The sequence below is a fragment of the Salmo salar genome, chromosome 01 (genome assembly GCF_965601325.2).
Source record: "Salmo salar chromosome 01, fSalSal1, whole genome shotgun sequence".
NCBI lineage: Eukaryota > Metazoa > Chordata > Actinopteri > Salmoniformes > Salmonidae > Salmo > Salmo salar.
Window position 1 is genome coordinate 140,715,899 of NC_138291.1, and position 19,518 is coordinate 140,735,416.

At 43.9% G+C, this 19,518-nt stretch overlaps 2 protein-coding genes across 7 annotated transcripts in view; both read right to left on the reverse strand.

The window, feature by feature from the left end:
- Positions 1-485: 485 nt before the first annotated feature.
- On the reverse strand, positions 486-2,661 carry LOC106562472 (cyclin-dependent kinase 2-associated protein 1). Its single transcript, XM_014127373.3, has 4 exons — positions 2,495-2,661; positions 1,786-1,901; positions 1,497-1,623; positions 486-1,348 (listed from the first exon to the last, which is right to left on the reverse strand). Exons 1-4 carry the CDS (start codon positions 2,559-2,561, stop codon positions 1,281-1,283), a joined length of 378 nt encoding a protein of 125 aa, XP_013982848.1. The 5' UTR covers positions 2,562-2,661; the 3' UTR covers positions 486-1,280.
- Positions 2,662-3,773: 1,112 nt separating this feature from the next.
- Positions 3,774-19,518, reverse strand: part of sbno1 (strawberry notch homolog 1 (Drosophila)) — a 29,200-nt gene continuing 13,455 nt past the window's right edge. For 4 of the 6 annotated variants that reach the window (XM_014127385.2, XM_014127391.2, XM_014127408.2 and 1 more), the window contains 15 exons: positions 19,132-19,332; positions 18,866-19,051; positions 18,484-18,653; positions 12,468-12,599; positions 11,797-11,932; positions 11,398-11,510; positions 11,203-11,274; positions 11,027-11,126; positions 7,954-8,028; positions 7,728-7,874; positions 7,498-7,592; positions 7,281-7,367; positions 6,284-6,498; positions 5,936-6,129; positions 3,774-5,709 (listed from right to left, as the gene is read on the reverse strand). In XM_014127385.2, coding sequence (XP_013982860.1) covers positions 5,567-5,709; positions 5,936-6,129; positions 6,284-6,498; positions 7,281-7,367; positions 7,498-7,592; positions 7,728-7,874; positions 7,954-8,028; positions 11,027-11,126; positions 11,203-11,274; positions 11,398-11,510; positions 11,797-11,932; positions 12,468-12,599; positions 18,484-18,653; positions 18,866-19,051; positions 19,132-19,332 — 2,066 coding nt within the window. In that variant the 3' untranslated portion in view covers positions 3,774-5,566. The remainder of the gene's footprint in view (positions 5,710-5,935; positions 6,130-6,283; positions 6,499-7,280; positions 7,368-7,497; positions 7,593-7,727; positions 7,875-7,953; positions 8,029-11,026; positions 11,127-11,202; positions 11,275-11,397; positions 11,511-11,796; positions 11,933-12,467; positions 12,600-18,483; positions 18,654-18,865; positions 19,052-19,131; positions 19,333-19,518) is intronic. The other 2 variants (XM_014127415.2, XM_014127400.2) reach the window with 1 other exon arrangement.

Sequence of the window (19,518 nt, forward strand, 5' to 3'; positions counted from 1 at the left end):
AAATATCAGATTACATGTAACTGATACATGTAATCAGTTACTCCCCAACCCAGTCTGCGATTGCAACATTGATAGCTACTGAATCTGTCTTACCTAGTTAAATCCCGTATTTATGGTAAATACTAAAATGTCTCTCGGACCCATTATCCTAGACTACATCATGTATTTGTTCGTCACCACTTCAAATAGTGCTTGTTTTAGTCTTGCTGTAGGGATTACGCAACGTTCAAGGAATGAATCACTGTAGATAAGATGAAATCAGTGGGTCTGCTGTGCTACTATTGCCCAGATATCTCCATCATATTCCCTCTTTTCAAACAAGACAAGCTTTAACATTAGTACACAGTCAGTGTACTATCTCAATATTGACCTTCTAATCTATTCAACTGGGGACATAGAACCTTACCTCTCAGGAGAAAAATATGGATTATGAGACCACTTGGATTATTTTAACAGTTTTTCACATTCATTTCAAAACAATGACATTTGTATTGAAAATACATTTTATTACACTGAGTAATAAATACATACAAAGATGCAAGTGTAACAGAGGTCAGTGTGCTGCTAACAGTTTAGCTTCCTCCACTGTCCGACTGCCCCATACTGGGCTAGAACCAGTGATCCTTCTGCTTCTCAACGCACGTGACCGCCCTCCTTGTAAACGTGCAAACCGATTATTGAGCCATACAAAAAGGTACACCTTGGATGGCTCCATCGGCGACAATTCCAGCTAGCTGTGGAGTGAGTTTACGGCATGTTCTTAACTCCTACATAAGTAAGAGCATTTATCATTAATATCAAAAAAGAAACTCAACATGAATAAACCAACGTATTTGGCACTTTTATGTCCTTCACTTGCTCACCCATGTGTTAAAAGGATCTGGAATTCAGACCAAAGTCTATCAAAAAGAGTTAATCTCCTAGTCTAACCCTGTACAAGCCATGCAATGTCTACAATTAAATAAAGGCCATGGTTGACCTGTACATTTGCATGCAAAAATCACTGTTTGTTATAAATATGAAGACAGGAAACTGTGACCCCAAAATGGGGCATGAAGAAAAACCAAATCCTTCTCATTCTGATTTCTATTCTGGTGTCCCCTCTCCCTCCCTTTCTCAAATCTTAACCTTTCAGAAGCATTTTCTTGACCTTTTTAACCATCCCTTGTTTTTTATTTGTATTCCTATTTTTAGAGGATGTGCCATGCAGCAGTCTTTTACATGGTGAGTGAGAGTGTTGGGTGTTGGTTCTTCTGCAGGAGAGGGTAATATTTCTGTAGCTAGGACCTGGCATTTCTCTCAGTCTCTGCCAAGCACTCCCGCACCAGTCCCCTGGCATGGATGATACCTTTGGGGAAGAGGACACACCAAAATGAACAGTCTGACTGATAACTCTCTAACCAAGTTAGGAAGAGGACTATTGTATAGTCTAGAATATGCAGTTTGTTTCAACACACAATAGAAGTATTGTATTAGTACAGAGGTTTCCACATTACCTCGTTTTAGTCTCTCCATTGCGCTCTTGCTGCCGGCGTAGGTGGGCCGGATCTCCTTCCCCAGCTCCTCGATGATGGCCAGCAGCTCTGAATACTTACTCTGGGGCACCTGGCTGCCACTGGATCCCTGCACACACATGGATAGGAGAGAGACACTTTACCAAAGGAGATACATATGATGTAACAATTCATTTCTAATAACATGGCAACTTTATTTCCTGCATTGTAGAAGTAGCAGACGCAATGTTGGTGTCTGTCTGTCGTTCTTTCAGTCTGTGAATTCCTGTACCTGTGAGAAGCCCAAGGAGGGCGGTGCGTAAACGTCATTCACCAGCGGCCTGTAGGACTGCAAAGTGGCCAAGTTGGCTGCAGACGGAGACTGGATGTTTCCTTTGATGTTTCCAACTGTTGGGAGACAAATACAAACACATCTAGGGTCAAATATGATATTACAGTTAACAGATAGTATAAAACAGGAGGAAAATAAGTTAATACAAATTTTACATATTGCATGTTCACGTCGCCAACAATGCCCACAGTTGTTGTGGGCATGTTCTTCTCAATGCAATAAGCGTTGTCAAACACTAGATGTCCTCGAAGGGTCATAAAAGAATACCCTAGCAGATCAATCAACAGCTCCGCGAGAGAATATCATGGAGGAAGCGGAAAAGGGCTGACTTAAGAAGCCAAAGTGATACATTTTTGTCACAATGTAACGATACCCTCCAGGACAGAATAGGACACAGAACGGGGATTATTTTTTCGAAACATAAGGAATTTCACACCTCTGCCCTTGTTTAGCCGATGCATATGAGGATGGGGCTTTTTTTACATTAGTAATAATGGCGGATATGAATTAGCCTAGCTCTCAGGATCTGACCCTATATATATAACTGGACAAAAACTACAGTCTTTCTGCAGGTATTCTCCGAAACCCCGATTTTAACACTCGATTTAACGGTTGGATGGTTGGATTTTTACCGATATTTTTCCCTTACCCTGGTTCCCGGAAGTTCCTGGAATGTGCTGGTGGACATTGGGTTTGTAAGACATTCCCAGAGACATAGTAAATTAAAGAAATAAATTTGACCCGAAATTCGGTGAAGCGTCTGTCTCTCACTTTTTGTTTACAGCAACGGCACCCGGCAAATATGGCCGTCACTTTATATTGACACCCACAATGCACATATTCTATCACCACAATAGTCAATTCGGGATAATCTGACCTAAAATGCTTCAAACAGATTTCAGTACATTTTAAAATATTCCTACATTTTATATTTAAAATTACATTAAGTAATAATTCAGATTTTTTTCCCCCCCTTCCTCCTTTTATTGAAATACACGGTAAATCCTACTGCTCCACAGCACACATGAGGAACTGTTGCCATATCTCTGGACCACGTGGAACTTTAATTTTAGTCGAATTTCAAGCGTAATGGACCATGCAACTATTTCATGAACTTCTTGAACATTTATTAATTCGTCTCAATTCCATTACTCCGAAATACCAAATAGTCAAAAGTTTAAAACAATATAATTTGCCTATAAAAGCTCCTACAACATGTGATACTAGTGTGTGTAAAGACTAGCCTATATAGACCCAGCCAGTTAAACGGTTCCTCGGATGGTGACTCATGCAACAGTATTGCTTTTGCTCGGCAACACTTATTGGTAGTAGACCACCACAGCAGAACGGAAGAGGATATGAAACAGAAAACAAACTACATTTAAGACAACCCCTCTTTGTCTGGGGAATGCATCCATTGTTCACACTCTCCCCTCCCAGAATGTCCCTCTGCTCTAATTATTAACAGCAGAAATCTCCACTACAAGGCATGTGCACTGGAAGCCCCTCTTCTGCACTTCCTCTGGTCCTTTTGACCAAGCTGTTATTTGGCCCGTGCTGATACGATGTAACTCCTCTCCAATTCGAGATGACACGGTCAGTCGCTTGACCATTGGTGGACCGGCAGCGGCCACGTTCTATGCCCCAATCATAACGTTCAGCATCATTATCCATAGGAAGTTGTGGGAAAGTACAGACCCCCAAGTGATGGCCTGAGCTCTAAATACAAAAAAGAAAAGTAGTGGGGGGACATCATTGGCACAGAGTGATGATGCTTTAACAAACATGTCTTAGGCATTTATAATATGCTTCTTTCATTAATAGGTCTAAATCCTGTTATGACTACAGAGTACATACAGCACATAATAAAACGTTGAACAATAAGTATATACAAATATCAGGAATAAAAAATAAAAAGTGAAACTGGATTCAAACTTTCTCCTTGGATTTATTGGTCATATGCAAGAGGTAGAAATCTTGCACTCAGTTAAATCATTTAATACAGATTATTTGTACAAATCAGTCCGAAGTGCAACTCGTGCAAGGATGAAACACTGTCCAAGTGTTTAACAAACGACTATTTAAGCAAAAAACGTCTTATTTCCAGATATGACAATATACACATTGGTATACCAAAAGGAGTATCCTAAACTCAACAGGCTGACCATCATAACTTCTTACAGCACTCTAAACCAAGAAAAGCTTTTAGAAAGTCTTCAGCCCCCCCTGTGCATCATGTCTCAAGTGATGGAAAACTGAAATCAGATGTAAAATTACTAGAGGCCAAGCAGTAATGTTGCTGACTGGGGGAGAATGGAGGTTAGGTTCCTGTTCAGAATCAGTGAGGGAACAAGTGCCCAACCCCAAAAACCCAATGCTGCTGACCCCTAGGTACTTCATGGATATCTAAAGGATCAGATAGATATGAGTGAATATGCTAATGAGATCCACCTCACCCTCCAAGGTGCTATCGTTACCACATTGGATACACCTATCCAATCCACACCAGCACATACAGGAGGTAGAAGCAAGTGGTCGGTTTGGAATTCAGCAAACTTTCTTGAATACTAACTTTTACTGTAGCAGTATTAAACAGCTTGTATCGACAAACAAGATCTATGACCTTCCAAGTACAGTTGTATAATACCACTCCAGGATTGTTATCTGCTGTAGTTTGCCGTAGAGTTTGATAGTACAAGATGTTGAATCTGATGCCACATATTAAAACAACCCGTTCCCGAAAATCTTTTGAATGCAGAGGAATTAATGTAGGAAAATAAAACAGGTATTTTATACCATGCACGGTCACAGTTCTTAATAGTCAAGTTGTAAAAACAACTGCAGGTTTACGGGATACACCCATGTTTGATACACTTTTGTTAGTCAATGAAATTACACCCTATTAGCTATATGGTGCACAACGTACAGGTAGTGCGCTATCTAGGGAATAGGGTGGCATTTTATGATTCAGCGACGATGAGAGTAGTTGTCATGCCTGAGACTTGAGTCATGAGAGTAATTACTAAAATGAGGCAAGAAAGCAGTTGGTTTGTGTGTGTAGTCATGCATCTCAGGTAAACAGATTAGAAAATATCAGTTTGCTTGAAAAACCAAAAAAAGGGTCACTAAAGCTTAACGAACCCCTGAGCACTGACCTGTCACCAGTAGAAAACAAAAACCTAGATGACGCCCACCCCAGCTTTCAGTACAGAAGGCAGTGGTAGGAACAAGTCACCGACAGAAAGCACAGGGCACGTTTACACAGAGCTTAGAGGGGGAGGAAAGAAAACAGAAAAACAGTCAGGCGTTATAATTATGCCTCTCTTCTCCACTGACATGCGTCCTCTCCCCCCTTTATCACCACAGCCTCTTCTAAATCTTCAGCTCTGAATCTCAGAGGAATAATAGTAGTCAAGCCAACTCCTCGAGCGAGACAGTCTCTTCTTTGGACATAAACCCTGAAATCTTAACACTGCCACCGCGGTTAAGCTACAGGGAGAACCACAACTCAGCGCTCGCAGCACCTCAGGTTCCTCAGGAGGAACGGAGAAGGAGCTAGGGAGAAGGGTGGGGGTGGTGCTGCTGCTGTCGTGCCACAGTGCGGAGGTGGAGATCCAGATAGAAATATGGTCGTATCCCATCAGGTCGGGTCAAGAACCCAGGGCTTAGAGGCAGAGATGGGGTCGGAGCCCATCAGGTCAGACTGGGTGATGAACCCATGCTATGTGTTGTGTACATGGCTGAGGCTCTGAGGGTGCAGCTGCTGCCACTTCTGCTGCTGCTGAACAGCCAGTTGCTGTGACTGGTCAGATGACGACAGGATGTTGGTCAGAGGAGAGACGCAGTTCGCTGGAATGATCAGGCCTGGAAACAAGAGACGGAAAGAAATAGGAAATAACCACATTTGCTAGCGTCCACGTAGTCCAACCTCATTTTAACAACTGTTTATTTAAAATGTCACTTGTTGGGGAGGAGAGGGAGCAGCTTCTACTTTGCTCCTCCGGTAAAATACATTAAAGGGAACATTTTCAAAAGAGTAAAAGAAAATATTTTGCCCAAAACTCTTCAAAGACTTCCAGCATCAACTTACCCACGATCCTCTGCCCGTCCTCTGTCCTGAGGCGGACGATTTGCATCTTGACATTGGTTCCGCTGACAGAGGCCAGGACCCCCTCCACCTTGGTCCACACGCTGAGCACAGAGCCACACAGCACATAGTACGTCCTGCAGCGCAGACCCACCTCACACTGCAGACCCACTGACGCCTTCTTACAGTTACCACGCCTAGAGGGAAGAGACAGGGTTTATAAACACACGCTTCACCTTTTCCTGACTAGTTCATACAACTATACTAGTAAAGCTTAAGACCGGATAGTGAACTTGATGACTCCGCCAAACCCACCACTACAACTTCAGTCATAGGAGAAACAGCACCTACCAGTAAGCATGAGCGCAGATCTCAGCTGAAGACTTGTACTGGTCGATCCAGTGCTGTTTGGCATCATCTGACAACACCTTTTTACACTTCTTCTTGATGTCAGCGTAGGCTTCCAGTTTAAGCTGTTTTCCCGTGTTAGGTCTATAGACCAGGAACAGCCTCTTCTTGCTGTTCACCTCCTGCACCAAGATGGCCGTCTTCTTGTTGTTCCTTATCTAGGAATCAGCAAAATACAGCAGTGTTACAACAAGTTTTTTTGTTTTACAATGTTCTTAGATACATTTTATGGCACAAAAGATATACAAACGTAAGCAAGGTTTGAAATGATTGTTTTAGTCAAATATTATACGTTTGGAGTTCTTGCGTCCAATTCGCAGTCTACAATTTGTATTTATTTTTTATAATTCTTACCCCCTTTTTTCTCTCCAATTTCGTGATTACAATCTTGTCTCATTGCTGCAACTCCCCAACATGCTCGCTAAAGGTGAAGGTCAAGTCATGCGTCCTCCGAAACATGACCTGCCAAGCTGCGCTTCTTAACACCGGCTCACTTAACACAAAAGCCAGCTGCACCAATGTGCTGGAGTAAACACAGTTCATCTGACTACCGATGTCAGCCTGCAGGCGCTCGGCACGCCACAAGGAGTCGCTAGAGCACAATGAGCCAAGTAAAGCCCCCCCCCGGCCAAACCCTCGCCTAAACCGGACAGACGACGCTGGGACAATTGTGCACCGCCCTATGGGACTCCCGGTCACGGCCGGTTGTGTGGGATCGGACCCCAGGCTGTGGTGATGCCGCAACACTGCGATGCAGTGCCTTAGACTGCTGCGACACTCAGGAAGCCCTACAAGTTTCGAATTATGTTCCGGCCACCTGACCAGCAGTTTAATAAAAAGAGAAATCTTCCCGTGGCTGAATCTAGTTGATGATGCCCGATGTAGAGTTTGCCAAACTCAGTTGAGAAGACAGGAAAACATCTTGTTGGTCTTTTGGTACCTGTACATAGAAGCCATCGTCTGGTCCACTCTGCTCGGCCCAGGCGTGGGTGGCATCCTCCCAGGACATGCCTCTCTCCACACTCACCTGACAGACAACAGAGACAGTATTTACAACATGGAAAATGGCTACCAGTCCATTGGAGATGTAAGATAAGAATTCCAGGTTAAACCAGTTTCTGTTGTCGCCTAGTGGGAAAAACAACAATCAGTCGTACCGTGTAGAGCTCCACATGTCCTGAGGTGGAGTAGCCTGGGGTCAGGAACTTCTTGGCTTCCATCTTCTTTACCTTCTCATCCCCAGAACCCAGGTCTACAAGACAAGATAAACCCCGTTCTAATCAGTTGTATAATACTGCAGGTTTCATTCCCAGTATAGTCCCTCATTCCCAGTAGTTGTCATTAATCTGATTTAACAGAAGAAAAAAAAGTTCCTCTCCAGTCTTACCCAGGATGCCCATGTCGTAGCGTCCGTTCTTCTTGGCGTTCTGTATGACAGCTGCCAGAGTGTCAGAGAAGTACTGGAACAGAGCGTTCTGCTCCTGCACTGCCATCCCTAGGATACGGTTCAGGAACTTCCCTATGTTGTTGTAGTCTGGGAAGGAGAGAGGAAGTGTTATGTACAGCATGAACCGTACACTCTTAGACTTCCTTAAAGTTCGAGCCAGTCTCACCTTTGTCCAGAGACAGAATCCCTGATTGGTCCTCCACATTGATCAGACCCACTCCAATCAACCCATGACGGATCTCTGCCAGAGAACAGGATGAAGACAAGATCACGTCAGATGAAAGTAAGACCACAGCCACGCACCAGATAGGTTAACTCAGTTTTTGGGCTGAATCATTCAAGTGTGAATAATGACACTATGAAAGAATCCCCAGTATCAAGCAGGAGGATGCAATTTCCCCTGGCTCAAAATATGGATGGGCAATTCCACAATAACAGAATGATGCCGAGACTCAGCATCAAGGACTTACCTTCAACAATTTCCACTGAAAAACTTACAAAAAGAAATGTACTTTAAGTAGTGTTGTTACGATGCCAACATTTTACTATTGATATGATACCAGGCCAAGTATCACGATACCGAGTAGTATCGCGATCCCCCGGACACAGATATGCATCTGTTGCTCACAGATACATAAAAGTAGTGGCGTGGATCAGAAAAATCAGTCAGTACCTGGTGTGACCACCATTTGCCTCATGCAACACGACATTTCCTTCACATAGTTGATTAGGGTGTTGATTGTGTCCTATGGAATGTCCCACTTCAATAGCTGTGCCAAGTTGCTGGATATTGGTGGGAACTGGAACATGCAGTCGTAGACATTGATCCAGAGCATCCCAAACATGCTCAACGGGTGACATATTTGGTGAGTATGCAGGCCATGGAAGAACTGGGACATTTCCAGCTTCCAGGAATTGTGTTCAGATCCTTTACGATATGGGGCCGTGCATTATGTGGCAACATGGTGATTGCAACGGCACGACAATGGGCCTCAGGATCTCGTCATGGTATCTCCGTGCATTCAAATTGCCATCAATAAAATGCAATTGTGTTCATTATCTGTAGCTTATGCCTTGCCCCATGGTGGCAGTGGACCTCTCAGTTCACAACGTTGACGTCAGCAAACCACTCGCCCATACGACGCAGTACATGCTGTCTGCCATCTGACTGGAATAGTTGAAACCGGGACTCATCCTTAAAGAGCACAAACTGGAGAAGGTGAGCATTTTCCCTCTGAAGTCGGTTACGACGCCAAACTGCAGTCAGACGAGCACGCAGATGAGCTTCCCTGATTTGGTTTGACAGTTTTTGCATAAATTATTTCAGTTGTGCAAACTGACAGTTTCATCATCTGTCTGGGTGGCTGGTCTCAGAAAATCCAGCAGGTGAAGAAGCCAGATGTGGAGCTCCTGGGCTGGTGTGGTTACACGTGGTCTACAGTTGTGAGGCCGGTTGGACGCACTGCCAATTTCTCTAAAACAACGTTGGAAGCGGCTGATGGTAGAGAAATTAGCAATAAATTATCTGGCAACAGCTCCGGTGGACATTCCTGCCAATTGTACGTTCTCTCAAAACTGGAGACCTCTGTAGCATTGCGTTGTGTGTCAAAACCGCACATTTTAGAGTGGCTTTTTATTGTCCAACACAGGTACACCTGTGTAATGACTATACTGTTTAATCAGCTTCTTGGATGGATTATTTTTGCAAAGGAAAAATCTTCACTAAACAAAATTGGGATCTTTTAATTCAGTTAATGAAAAAACACTTTACATGGTGCATTTATATTTTTTGGTCAGTATAGTTTAGGCTTACATTAGGCCTACACTAATCCTACCTTTGGAATACATCTCATGACTTGCAGACCCTTTTCCTTTATTCCTGTGCAAATCAAATTTGCCTAGACATATTGTCAAGTTAGCTGGTTGCTTGCTAGCTAGCCAACATGACTGAATTGTATATCAAACCAATAATTCATGACCTGGGATTAGTTAAAAACTGCCCGCGATATAAAATGCAGGCGAAATCACATAGGAAGAACAAAAAAGGTAGGTGCGGTAATATGGGTCATATTTCTTCTACAGACATGCTTGCATGTCTGTCGCGAACCTGTGCTCCATTTTTCTTCTCGGTCACTCAGGCTGCGTGACAGCAAACTTGCAAAGCATACTCAGACTGGCCTATGCGATTGGTTATACCAGGTGATGAAATTATACAAATGTATCAACTTTGATCACTGCGCCCTGCACCAATCTATCAAATGCACATGTATCCCCACCCGCCATCACGGCCAAATTACAGTACCAGTCAAAAGTTTGGACACACCTACTCATTCAAGGGTTTCTCCTTATCTTTACTATTTTCTACACTGTAGAATAATAAAGACATCAAAACTTTGAAATAACACATGGAATATGGAAGCGCAAACCAGAAGGGAGGGCATATCGCTGCGGTAGCCATACTGGTTAAGTGTGCCTTGAATTCTAAATAAATCTGTGTCACCAGCATAGCACCTCCACAGCATCATACCTCCTCCATGCTTCACGGTTGGAAACACACATGCGGAGATCATCCGTTCACCTTCTCTGGGTCTCACAAAGACATGGCGGCTAGAACCAAAAATCTCAAATTTGGACTTATCAGACCAAAGGCCAGATTTACACTGGTCTAATGTCCATTGCTCGTCTCAAAGCAATATTTTCCAGACTAGGTAGCTATTGTCCAATAAACATTCACGTGGGCGTGTTCTGGCAAATAAATGCATATAAAACAGTCAAGGATATTCGTATTGTAACAAAACTTGGTAAACATGTTGCAAACACTGTCAAGACTACATATGCAAGAACATTCATATCGACCAGAGTGGCACTATAACGGGCACATGTTTATGTCTCCTGATCTGTGACTCAGAGTGATGAAATTTGGCACACATGCTCAGGGATATGAGTCTAGCTAACCCACGCAATCTCGGACAACACTGGCCTGATTTTGACTAAAACTTGGGTGAATGATGCGTCTTGCCATAGAGAGCCTTTAATTACAAAATTATTCTGATTGCCCCAAGGCTGGATCATTAGTGGGGGACAGCATTGTTACTGTTGCCTTGTTTAACATGGCAATTATTGGGTTTTGTTTGGTATACATTTTAAAGTTAACATCTGAGTCTTAGCATCATTCTGTTACCAAGGAATTGCCCGGACATAAATCCTATGACTGTATTACAAGATCTGTCCAGACACACCTTTGTAGAAATCCCCTTCGAAGTCCGAAGGAGGATTCACTAACGGAGAGTCCAGGTTGACAATAGACTTCATCACGATCTCCAGTGCATTTCTGCCATACTGTGGAGTGGAGCAGAAAGTTAGAAACTGAACCCCACACACACACAGCGTGTTCCTATGTGGTGTATCTACTTACTTTGTTGTCGAAGTTGAACCTGCTGAGATCTCTTGTCTCTGTTGCTCTTCTGTCTCCATGCGTGAGGGCACCCTGTGGAATACACAGATCACATGTAGCATCAGCAGCCAAACTTCAAGAACTCAAACATGGGGGATAATATCCATATTTTCAACTGGTCAGCTCAATTGAACCACTGACAGGACAGGTTCTTACCAGGCTCTCCAGTCTCTTGGCCACAATGGAGGCAAACCTCTGTTCCCCAGCCAGCTCAGAGATGAGGAACACGTACTCTGGAGCCGTCACCTGGTTAGACCTGTGGGTCCTCCCTGAGAGAGAGATGGAACGAGATGTCAGACAATGGTAGCATTACGCAGAACACACATTTCATTATTCTAAAATACCTCATACCTACTATTCCCATTGTAACAGAGTGGAAACCCCCAGAGATATGCCAGGTAAATTAAGTACAATGAGCCACATTATTGAGAGACAAGTAAATCCCACAAGACTAGAGTGAAGACAGATTTGATTTCTATAGCATTTTTTACAAAAGTCTCAGTGCGTGAGATTGTATGGGAGTAATGAAACCACAGCCAGAGAGAAATTTCTCACCAAACTGCTGTATGGCTCTGTCTGCGCTCCAGGGCAGCTCCAGGGTCATGTGGACCCTCCTCCTCTGGTTCTTCACCCGCCGGTCAGCCTGCAGGGAGATACCGGAGCTAGCTGCCTCCGAGATGATGGCTATGTTCTGGAGAGGGAGGAGAACAAGGTTAGGAATAGTTCTGTGCTATGGTTTGTGACCAATATATTCAACTGATGCTATAATTTGTGACTCAAAGAAGGAGACCGCGCCACAACCTACATTTCTCAAGTCATTGTGCTTGTACCCCTCGCCTAAGACAGAATCATGGTGTATTACTTTTCCCTCCTCCCATGTCCTTCTCTCAGGTAGCCTAGCATATAGAGCAGTTGGCTCGGGGCTCTACCTCTCATAGTAGTACAGCATCCCTGGAGTAAATTAGGGTTAAGTGCCTTGCCCAAGGGCACAGACAGATTGTTCACCAGTAATTGAAAGGTCAATGGTTAAAAAAACCCCAGAGCAGACAAGGTTAAAAAAATAAAATCTGCCAATGTGCCCTTGAGCAAGGAAAATAACCCTAATTTGCTACAGGGGCACCATACTACTATTGCTGACCCTGTAAAACACCACATTTCACTGCACCTACACGGTGTGTGACAATAAAACATTTGTTTCTCCTATTTATCTCCCAGTCCTCCCTTACTTTCTCTCCGTCCATGAACCTCTGTTTCTCTGTGAGGTTGAGGATCTCCACAGGAACATCCAATTCAGAGCGGGACTCGTAAGAGATGCTGCCGTCGTCGTTACTGACCACCCGACCTTTACGGCCCGTCATCTGGAATACAGCAGAGAAAATGTGTGAACAAAACAAAAAGGATAAAAAGAGACGTAAAGACATTGAAAAAGGTCCAAATGTTGCTACCTACATTCCGGTTAGCGTTGTGAAGCATAAACAAAATAAACACGGAACACGCTGACACACCAAATGCTGGGACTCAGATCTTGAGGATATATTATTTGCCTGCCTGTGACCTACTGTTATTCATCACCAGCCCCAAGCGTCAACATTTCTATTTTACACAACATTTACACCAAACATCTTACAAGGTAAGCTTCCATTTGGTCTGTGTTGGAGCTATAGCTACATGGGGGGTATCAAATTAATCCTTACTAGCCTATTGCCAATGTCATCTGATGATGTAGAACTTAATGGCAACAACTTGCAGACTTGTTTACGTGCTGCTGTGCGTTTTGTTGCCGATCTTACTTTGCTACCTGACTACATCACGTTTTTTTCATTCAACTTTTTCACCCCGGAGGTTTTATCTGGACATGGTTCGTCAGGACTTCAAACAGCCGAAGCTAAGTAACATTAACATGATGCCTTCTAATTGCAGTCTTTGTACTTATAATATACAGGAGAACGATCGCCTTACGGCAAGGATAGCTGTGCTGCAAGCCCAGCTTCAGACGCAATCGTTAGGCAAGGGTAATTTCAGTGTAGGAAAGGATGAAACAGCGTCTGTGCCACCAGTAAGTACAGATAGTAACGTTAGTATAAACCCCCTCGCACGGTCCCCGCAGCCGGACCACTTTTCTCATGGCTTTTGGTGGGAAACGCTGTAGGAATGCTCAACCGGTGTCGCTTATTCTGCCGACAGAAACTTTAAACCGGTTCTCCCCATTAAGCGAGTCGGAGGCCGAAACTTCTCTGGTCTCTGCTCCTCCCGTTGTGGGGTCTGAGACGCCGAAGGCTCCCACCATTAGCTCTGACAAATTGAAAACCCTAGTCATTGGCGACTCCATTACCCGCAGTATTAGACTTAAAACGAATCATCCAGCGATCATACACTGTTCACCACGGGGCAGGGCTACCGACGTTAAGGCTAATCTAAAGATGGTGCTGGCTAAAGCTAAAACTGGCGAGTGTAGAGAGTATAGAGATATTGTTATCCATGTCAGCACCAATGATGTTAGGATGGAACAGTCAGAGGTCACCAAGCGCAACATAGCTTCAGCGTGTAAATCAGCGAGAAAGATGTGTCGGCATCGAGTAATTGTCTCTGGCCCCCTCCCAGTTAGGGGGAGTGATGAGCTCTACAGCAGAGTCTCACAACTCAATCGCTGGATGAAAACTGTGTTCTGCCCCTCCCAAAAGATAGAATTTGTAGATAATTGGCCCTCTTTCTGGGACTCACCCACAAACAGGACCAAGCCAGGCCTGTTGAGGAGTGACGGACTCCATCCTAGCTGGAGGGGTGATCTCATCCTATCTACGAACATAGACAGGGCTCTAACTCCTCTACCTCCACAATGAAATAGCCAGCCTGCCAGCTTAGTGGAGTCTGCCACTAGCATAGTCAGCTCAGCTTTCCCCATTGAGACCGTGTCTGTGTCTCGATCTAGGTTGGGCAAAATTAAAGATGGCGGTGCTCGCTTTAGCAATCTCACTAGTATAAAGACCTCCTCCATTCCTGCCATTATTGAAAGAGATTGTGATACCTCACATCTCAAAATTGGGTTACTTAATGTTAGATCCCTCACTTCCAAGGCAGTTATAGTCAATGAACTAATCACTGATCATAATCTTGATGTGATTGGCCTGACTGAAACATGGCTTAAGCCTGATGAATTTACTGTGTTAAATGAGGCCTCACCCCCTGGTTACACTAGTGACCATACCCCCCGTGCATCCGGCAAAGGTGTTGCTAACATTTATGATAGCAAATTTCAATAAAAAAAAAAAAAAAAAGACTTTTTCGTCTTTTGAGCTGAAACATGGTGAAGCCCCAAAACTGCCCTCGCTAGAAGCCTGTGTTTCAGACATAAAGTGGATGGCTGCAAACTTTCTACTTTTAAACTCAGACAAAACAGAGATGCTTGTTCTAGGTCCCAAGAAACAAAGAGATCTTCTGTTGAATCTGACAATTAATCTGGATGGTTGTACAGTCGTCTCAAATAAAACTGTGAAGGACCTCGGCGTTACTCTGGACCCTGATCTCTCTTTTGAAGAACATATCAAGACTGTTTCAAGGACAGCTTTTTCCCATCTACGTAACATTGCAAAAATCAGAAACTTTCTGTCCAAAAATGACGCAGAAAAATTAATCCATGCTTTTGTTACTTCTAGGCTGGACTACTGCAATGCTCTCCTTTCCGGCTACCCGGATAAAGCACTAAATAAACTTCAGTTAGTGCTAAATACGGCTGCTAGAATCCTGACTAGAACCAAAAAATGTGATCATATTACTCCAGTGCTAACCTCCGTACACTGGCTTCCTGTTAAGGCAAGGGCTGATTTCAAGGTTTTACTGCTAACCTACAAAGCATTACATGGGCTTGCTCCTACCTATCTTTCCGATTTGGTCCTGCCGTACATACCTACACGTACGCTACGGTCACAAGACGCAGGCCTCCTAATTGTCCCTAGAATTTCTAAGCAAACGGCTGGAGGTAGGGCTTTCTCCTATAGAGCTCCATTTTTATGGAATGGTCTGCCTACCAATGTGAGAGACGCAGACTCAGTCTCAACCTTTAAGTCTTTACTGAAGACTTATCTCTTCAGTAGGTCCTATGATTAAGTATAGTCTGGCCCAGGAGTGTGAAGGTGAACGGAAAGGCTGGAGCAACGAACCGCCCTTGCTGTCTCTGCCTTGCCGGTTCCCCTCTTTCCACTGGGATTCTCTGCCTCTAACCCTTTTACAGGGGCTGAGTCACTGGCTTACTGGTGTTCTTCTATGCCGTCCATGGGAGGGGTGCGTCACTTGAGTGGGTTGAGTCACTGACGTGGTCTTCCTGTCTGGGTTGGCGCCCCCCCCTTGGGTTGTGCCATGGCGGAGATCGTTGTGGGCTATACTCGGCCTTGTCTTAGGACGGTAAGTTGGTGGTTGGAGATATCCCTCTAGTGGTGTGGGGGCTGTGCTTTGGCAAAGTGGGTGGGGTTATATCCTGCCTGTTTGGCCCTGTCCGGGGGTATCATCGGATGGGGCCACAGTGTCTTCTGATCCCTCCTGTCTCAGCCTCCAGTATTTATGCTGCAGTAGTTTATGTGTCGGGGGGCTAGGGTCAGTCTGTTACATCTGGAGTATTTCTCTTGTCTTATCCGGTGTCCTGTGTGAATTTAAATATGCTCTCTCTAATTCTCATTCTTTCTCTCGGAGGACCTGAGCCCTAGGACCATGCCTCAGGACTACCTGGCATGATGACTCCTTGCTGTCCCCAGTCCACCTGGCCATGCTGCTGCTCCAGTTTCAACTGTTCTGCCTGCGGCTATGGAACCCTGACCTGTTCACCGGACGTGCTTGTTGCACCCTCGACAACTACTATGATTATTATAATTATTTATGAACATTTTAACATCTTGACCATGTTCTGTTATAATATCCCCCCGGCACAGCCAGAAGAGGACTGGCCACCCTTCATAGCCTGGTTCCTCTCTAGGTTTCTTCCTAGGTTTTTGGCCTTTCTAGGGAGTTTTTCCTAGCCACCGTGCTTCTTTCACATGCATTGCTTGCTGTTTGGGGTTTTAGGCTGGGTTTCTGTACAGCACTTTGAGATATCAGCTGATGTACGAAGGGCTATATAAATAAATTGATTTGATCGAGTGACTATCTTTGCGCATCAAAAATATGACGTCGCCTGCTTACGCGCTGTAGGCATCCATTACAGGGGATTGGCTATTATGGCACCTTGACAGTCTTGTAGCCAATGATAAACTTTCCAGGGATATGCCGTTGACCTGGGTGGGACAAAGCAAGGCCTAGAACCTTTTACACGCAATGCAAACTATTGTTACCTGGCTCAGAGACCAGACGCACCGAGCACGCTACATTGTAAACAGATTTCATCTCTTTAGCATACTGGATCCACTTTAAGACTTTTTATAGCTTTGGATTTAGTTTACATAGGCCTATGTAACAAGACATTTTAACGTTAGACTACTTTGGGATGATATATTTTTCATATTAGTTCACTGTTCTAACTTTAATCCTTGTAACTTGAGAGGCCACTTAACTCATGGCCATTTGTGGTTATCACCTCTGCCTTGGTCTTCAAAATGTTACTGCTTGCATCGTGTGTGTGTGTGTGTGCTTCACACCTATGTGAGTCACTTGGCGTTTTAGTTTAACGTAGTCGTTTTGTAAATTTAGTCAACTGTAATTCTGTGTGTCTTACAACAATACATCCCATTATTGTATTCACCACAGAGTGGAGGATGCAGAGGATCTGGATGACGACGTTTGGGAGCCCCCCGTGCCCAGCAAGCACCCCCCGCCGGTCAAGGTCTTCACTCCCCACTGCCACGTCAATCACCCTGTCTGATGGTTCTACATCCACTTTTCATAGACCTCTTAAAAGGAAATAGGATGAATGCTGCCACAAGCCCCTAACAGAATCGATTTCCCAAGGTAAACAACATGACAAAGACATCGGAGAGAGGGACCATACGTTGAATCAAGACTAACAAACTGCTTTTTGTGAAATGGAAGGACACTAGGGAAGTAACCATGCTCCCCACACAGCATAAGGCATTCAATAACGACCATGTCTCAAGGAGGGTGAAAATTGCCAATGGGGCACAGGTGAGGACAAATATCCCTATTCCTGTGAAGGACTACAATGCCAGCATGGGGGGTGTCGACCTATCTGATAGAGGACCTGGTAGTAGCCTACAAGACCACGAAGTGGGTTAAGACGTTTTTTTTACCACAAGAGTGTGCAAAGCTGTCATGAAGGCAAAGGCTGGCTACTTTGAAGAAACTGAAATATATTTTGATTTGTTTAACACATAATTACATGTGTGTGATTTCATATTTTTGATGTCTTCACTATTATTCTACAATGTAGAAAATAGGACAAATAAAGAAAAACCCTTGAATGAGTACTTTTGACTGGTATTGTGCATCTGTTTTTTTTATATTGTTTTTGTAAACAGTTCATTTGTATGTGAGACCAATACATTGGATGTGCCTAGGCTAAACGTTCAGGCACTTGAGGTAAAAAATAAATAAAAAAAAACGCATAATATTCCCCCTGACACGACCAATGTTTTAGAGGAGTTGGTGTTGTTGAAATGACATTTTTTTATAGTGAACAATAACATTTAGGCACATCCAGTGTGCAATAACAGTGCAGTTACCACATTGACACTTTGGAGAGGTTGAAAGGACACTTGAATGTACCCTGGATACCTCAAAACACCACCACGTTTGAATGAGGTTCATACGGTAGAAATTGTGTTTATACTGAACAAATTAAGGATTGCAAATATGTAATAGCACTGGAATGATATAATTTACAGACATATGCCACTTTGGAGAGGTTTAGGGACACTTGGAAATGTCCCATGACCACACCTGACTTAATAAAACAACTGTCCATTTCTAGTTAGGTTTATCGATCCCATTTGTTTTTCCTGCCATTGTTCACATGTTGCGGAAGCCATCTGATATGTATCCAGCTCTAGTCATCAATAATTCACTTAAAACGTTTCAATGAATTATGAAATAAGTTATTTTGTGTGTGCTTGATCTTGTGAACTATGTAACTCCCATCTTCTGATCATTTCCTAATAATCTCCCAGATGTCTTCCTTCCATATATACCAAGTTTTTCATGTCAGAATCATGTAATTACACACGAATAGCAGTTACTTTTGGGTATGTCTATTTAGGCGGAAATCTACATTTTGCCATCACATCTAAAAGGTTAACCCGTTACCTCAGCCACATTGTCCGGTCCTCCCAGCTCGTCTATGAGTTCATCCAGAGTGTTGGGGGGTAGATCCTGAGCCAGCTTTTCCAGCTGGTCCAACAGATCTCTCTTCATCTGCTGAGCATCTTCCACAGCATCCTGACTGGTCATACAGCTGTCATCTGCCTCTACCTTGGCTGATGGAGGGATTAGAGGGAGGGAGAGAAGGTAAATAAATAAATAAATAAATAAATAAATAAATATATATATATATATATATAAGCTAATCTTGACTGGTTATACAACCCTAACTCATGCTTTAGAAAATACATAGATGGCAAAAGGGGATTTGCACAGCAGTTCGACACGACACTCACCTATGGCAGGTGCGTTGTTGCTACTAACTCACCTATGGCAGGTGTGCTGGAGGTCTTGACTATGGGGGTGGTGAAAGCAGGCCTGATGGAGCCCAGACCAGAGGCTAACAAGGCACTGTGGATAGAGTCTGGGTCAATGCTCTTCTTCTTTTTCTTCTTTTTATTCATCTTCTCCTTGCCTTTCTTCACCTCTTTCCTCTTTCCAGACAGCCAGGGGTCTAAAAGAGGAAGAAAGTATAAGACAATTTTCGGTAGTAATCAAACGTCTTAAATATCATTATCAATCTCCCTCGCTCACCATCCTCCTCATCCTCACTGGAATCATCCTTGAAGGGGTTGAAGTCATCATCATCTTCTCCAGAGCTGACCGACTTGAAGCTGTCGTCACTCTCCGCATCATCCTTATCAGACTCCTCCGATTCGCTGTCGTCAGAGCTACTCCCCGACAGACCACCAGACTTTCTCTTCCGCTTCTCAGGTTTCTTTATCTCAGCACCTGCTGTAAACAGCCAAAACACTTAGTCTCCCACAATAAGGCCTTTTTAAAGATTCACGTCTCATATGTGGAACAGTAAGCCGGAATATTACATAAAACACCTAGGATGAGTCACAGGTTCACACAAAAATATAGGCAGGCCTCCCGAGTTGCGCAGCGGTCGAAGGCACTGCATCGCAGTGCTAGAGG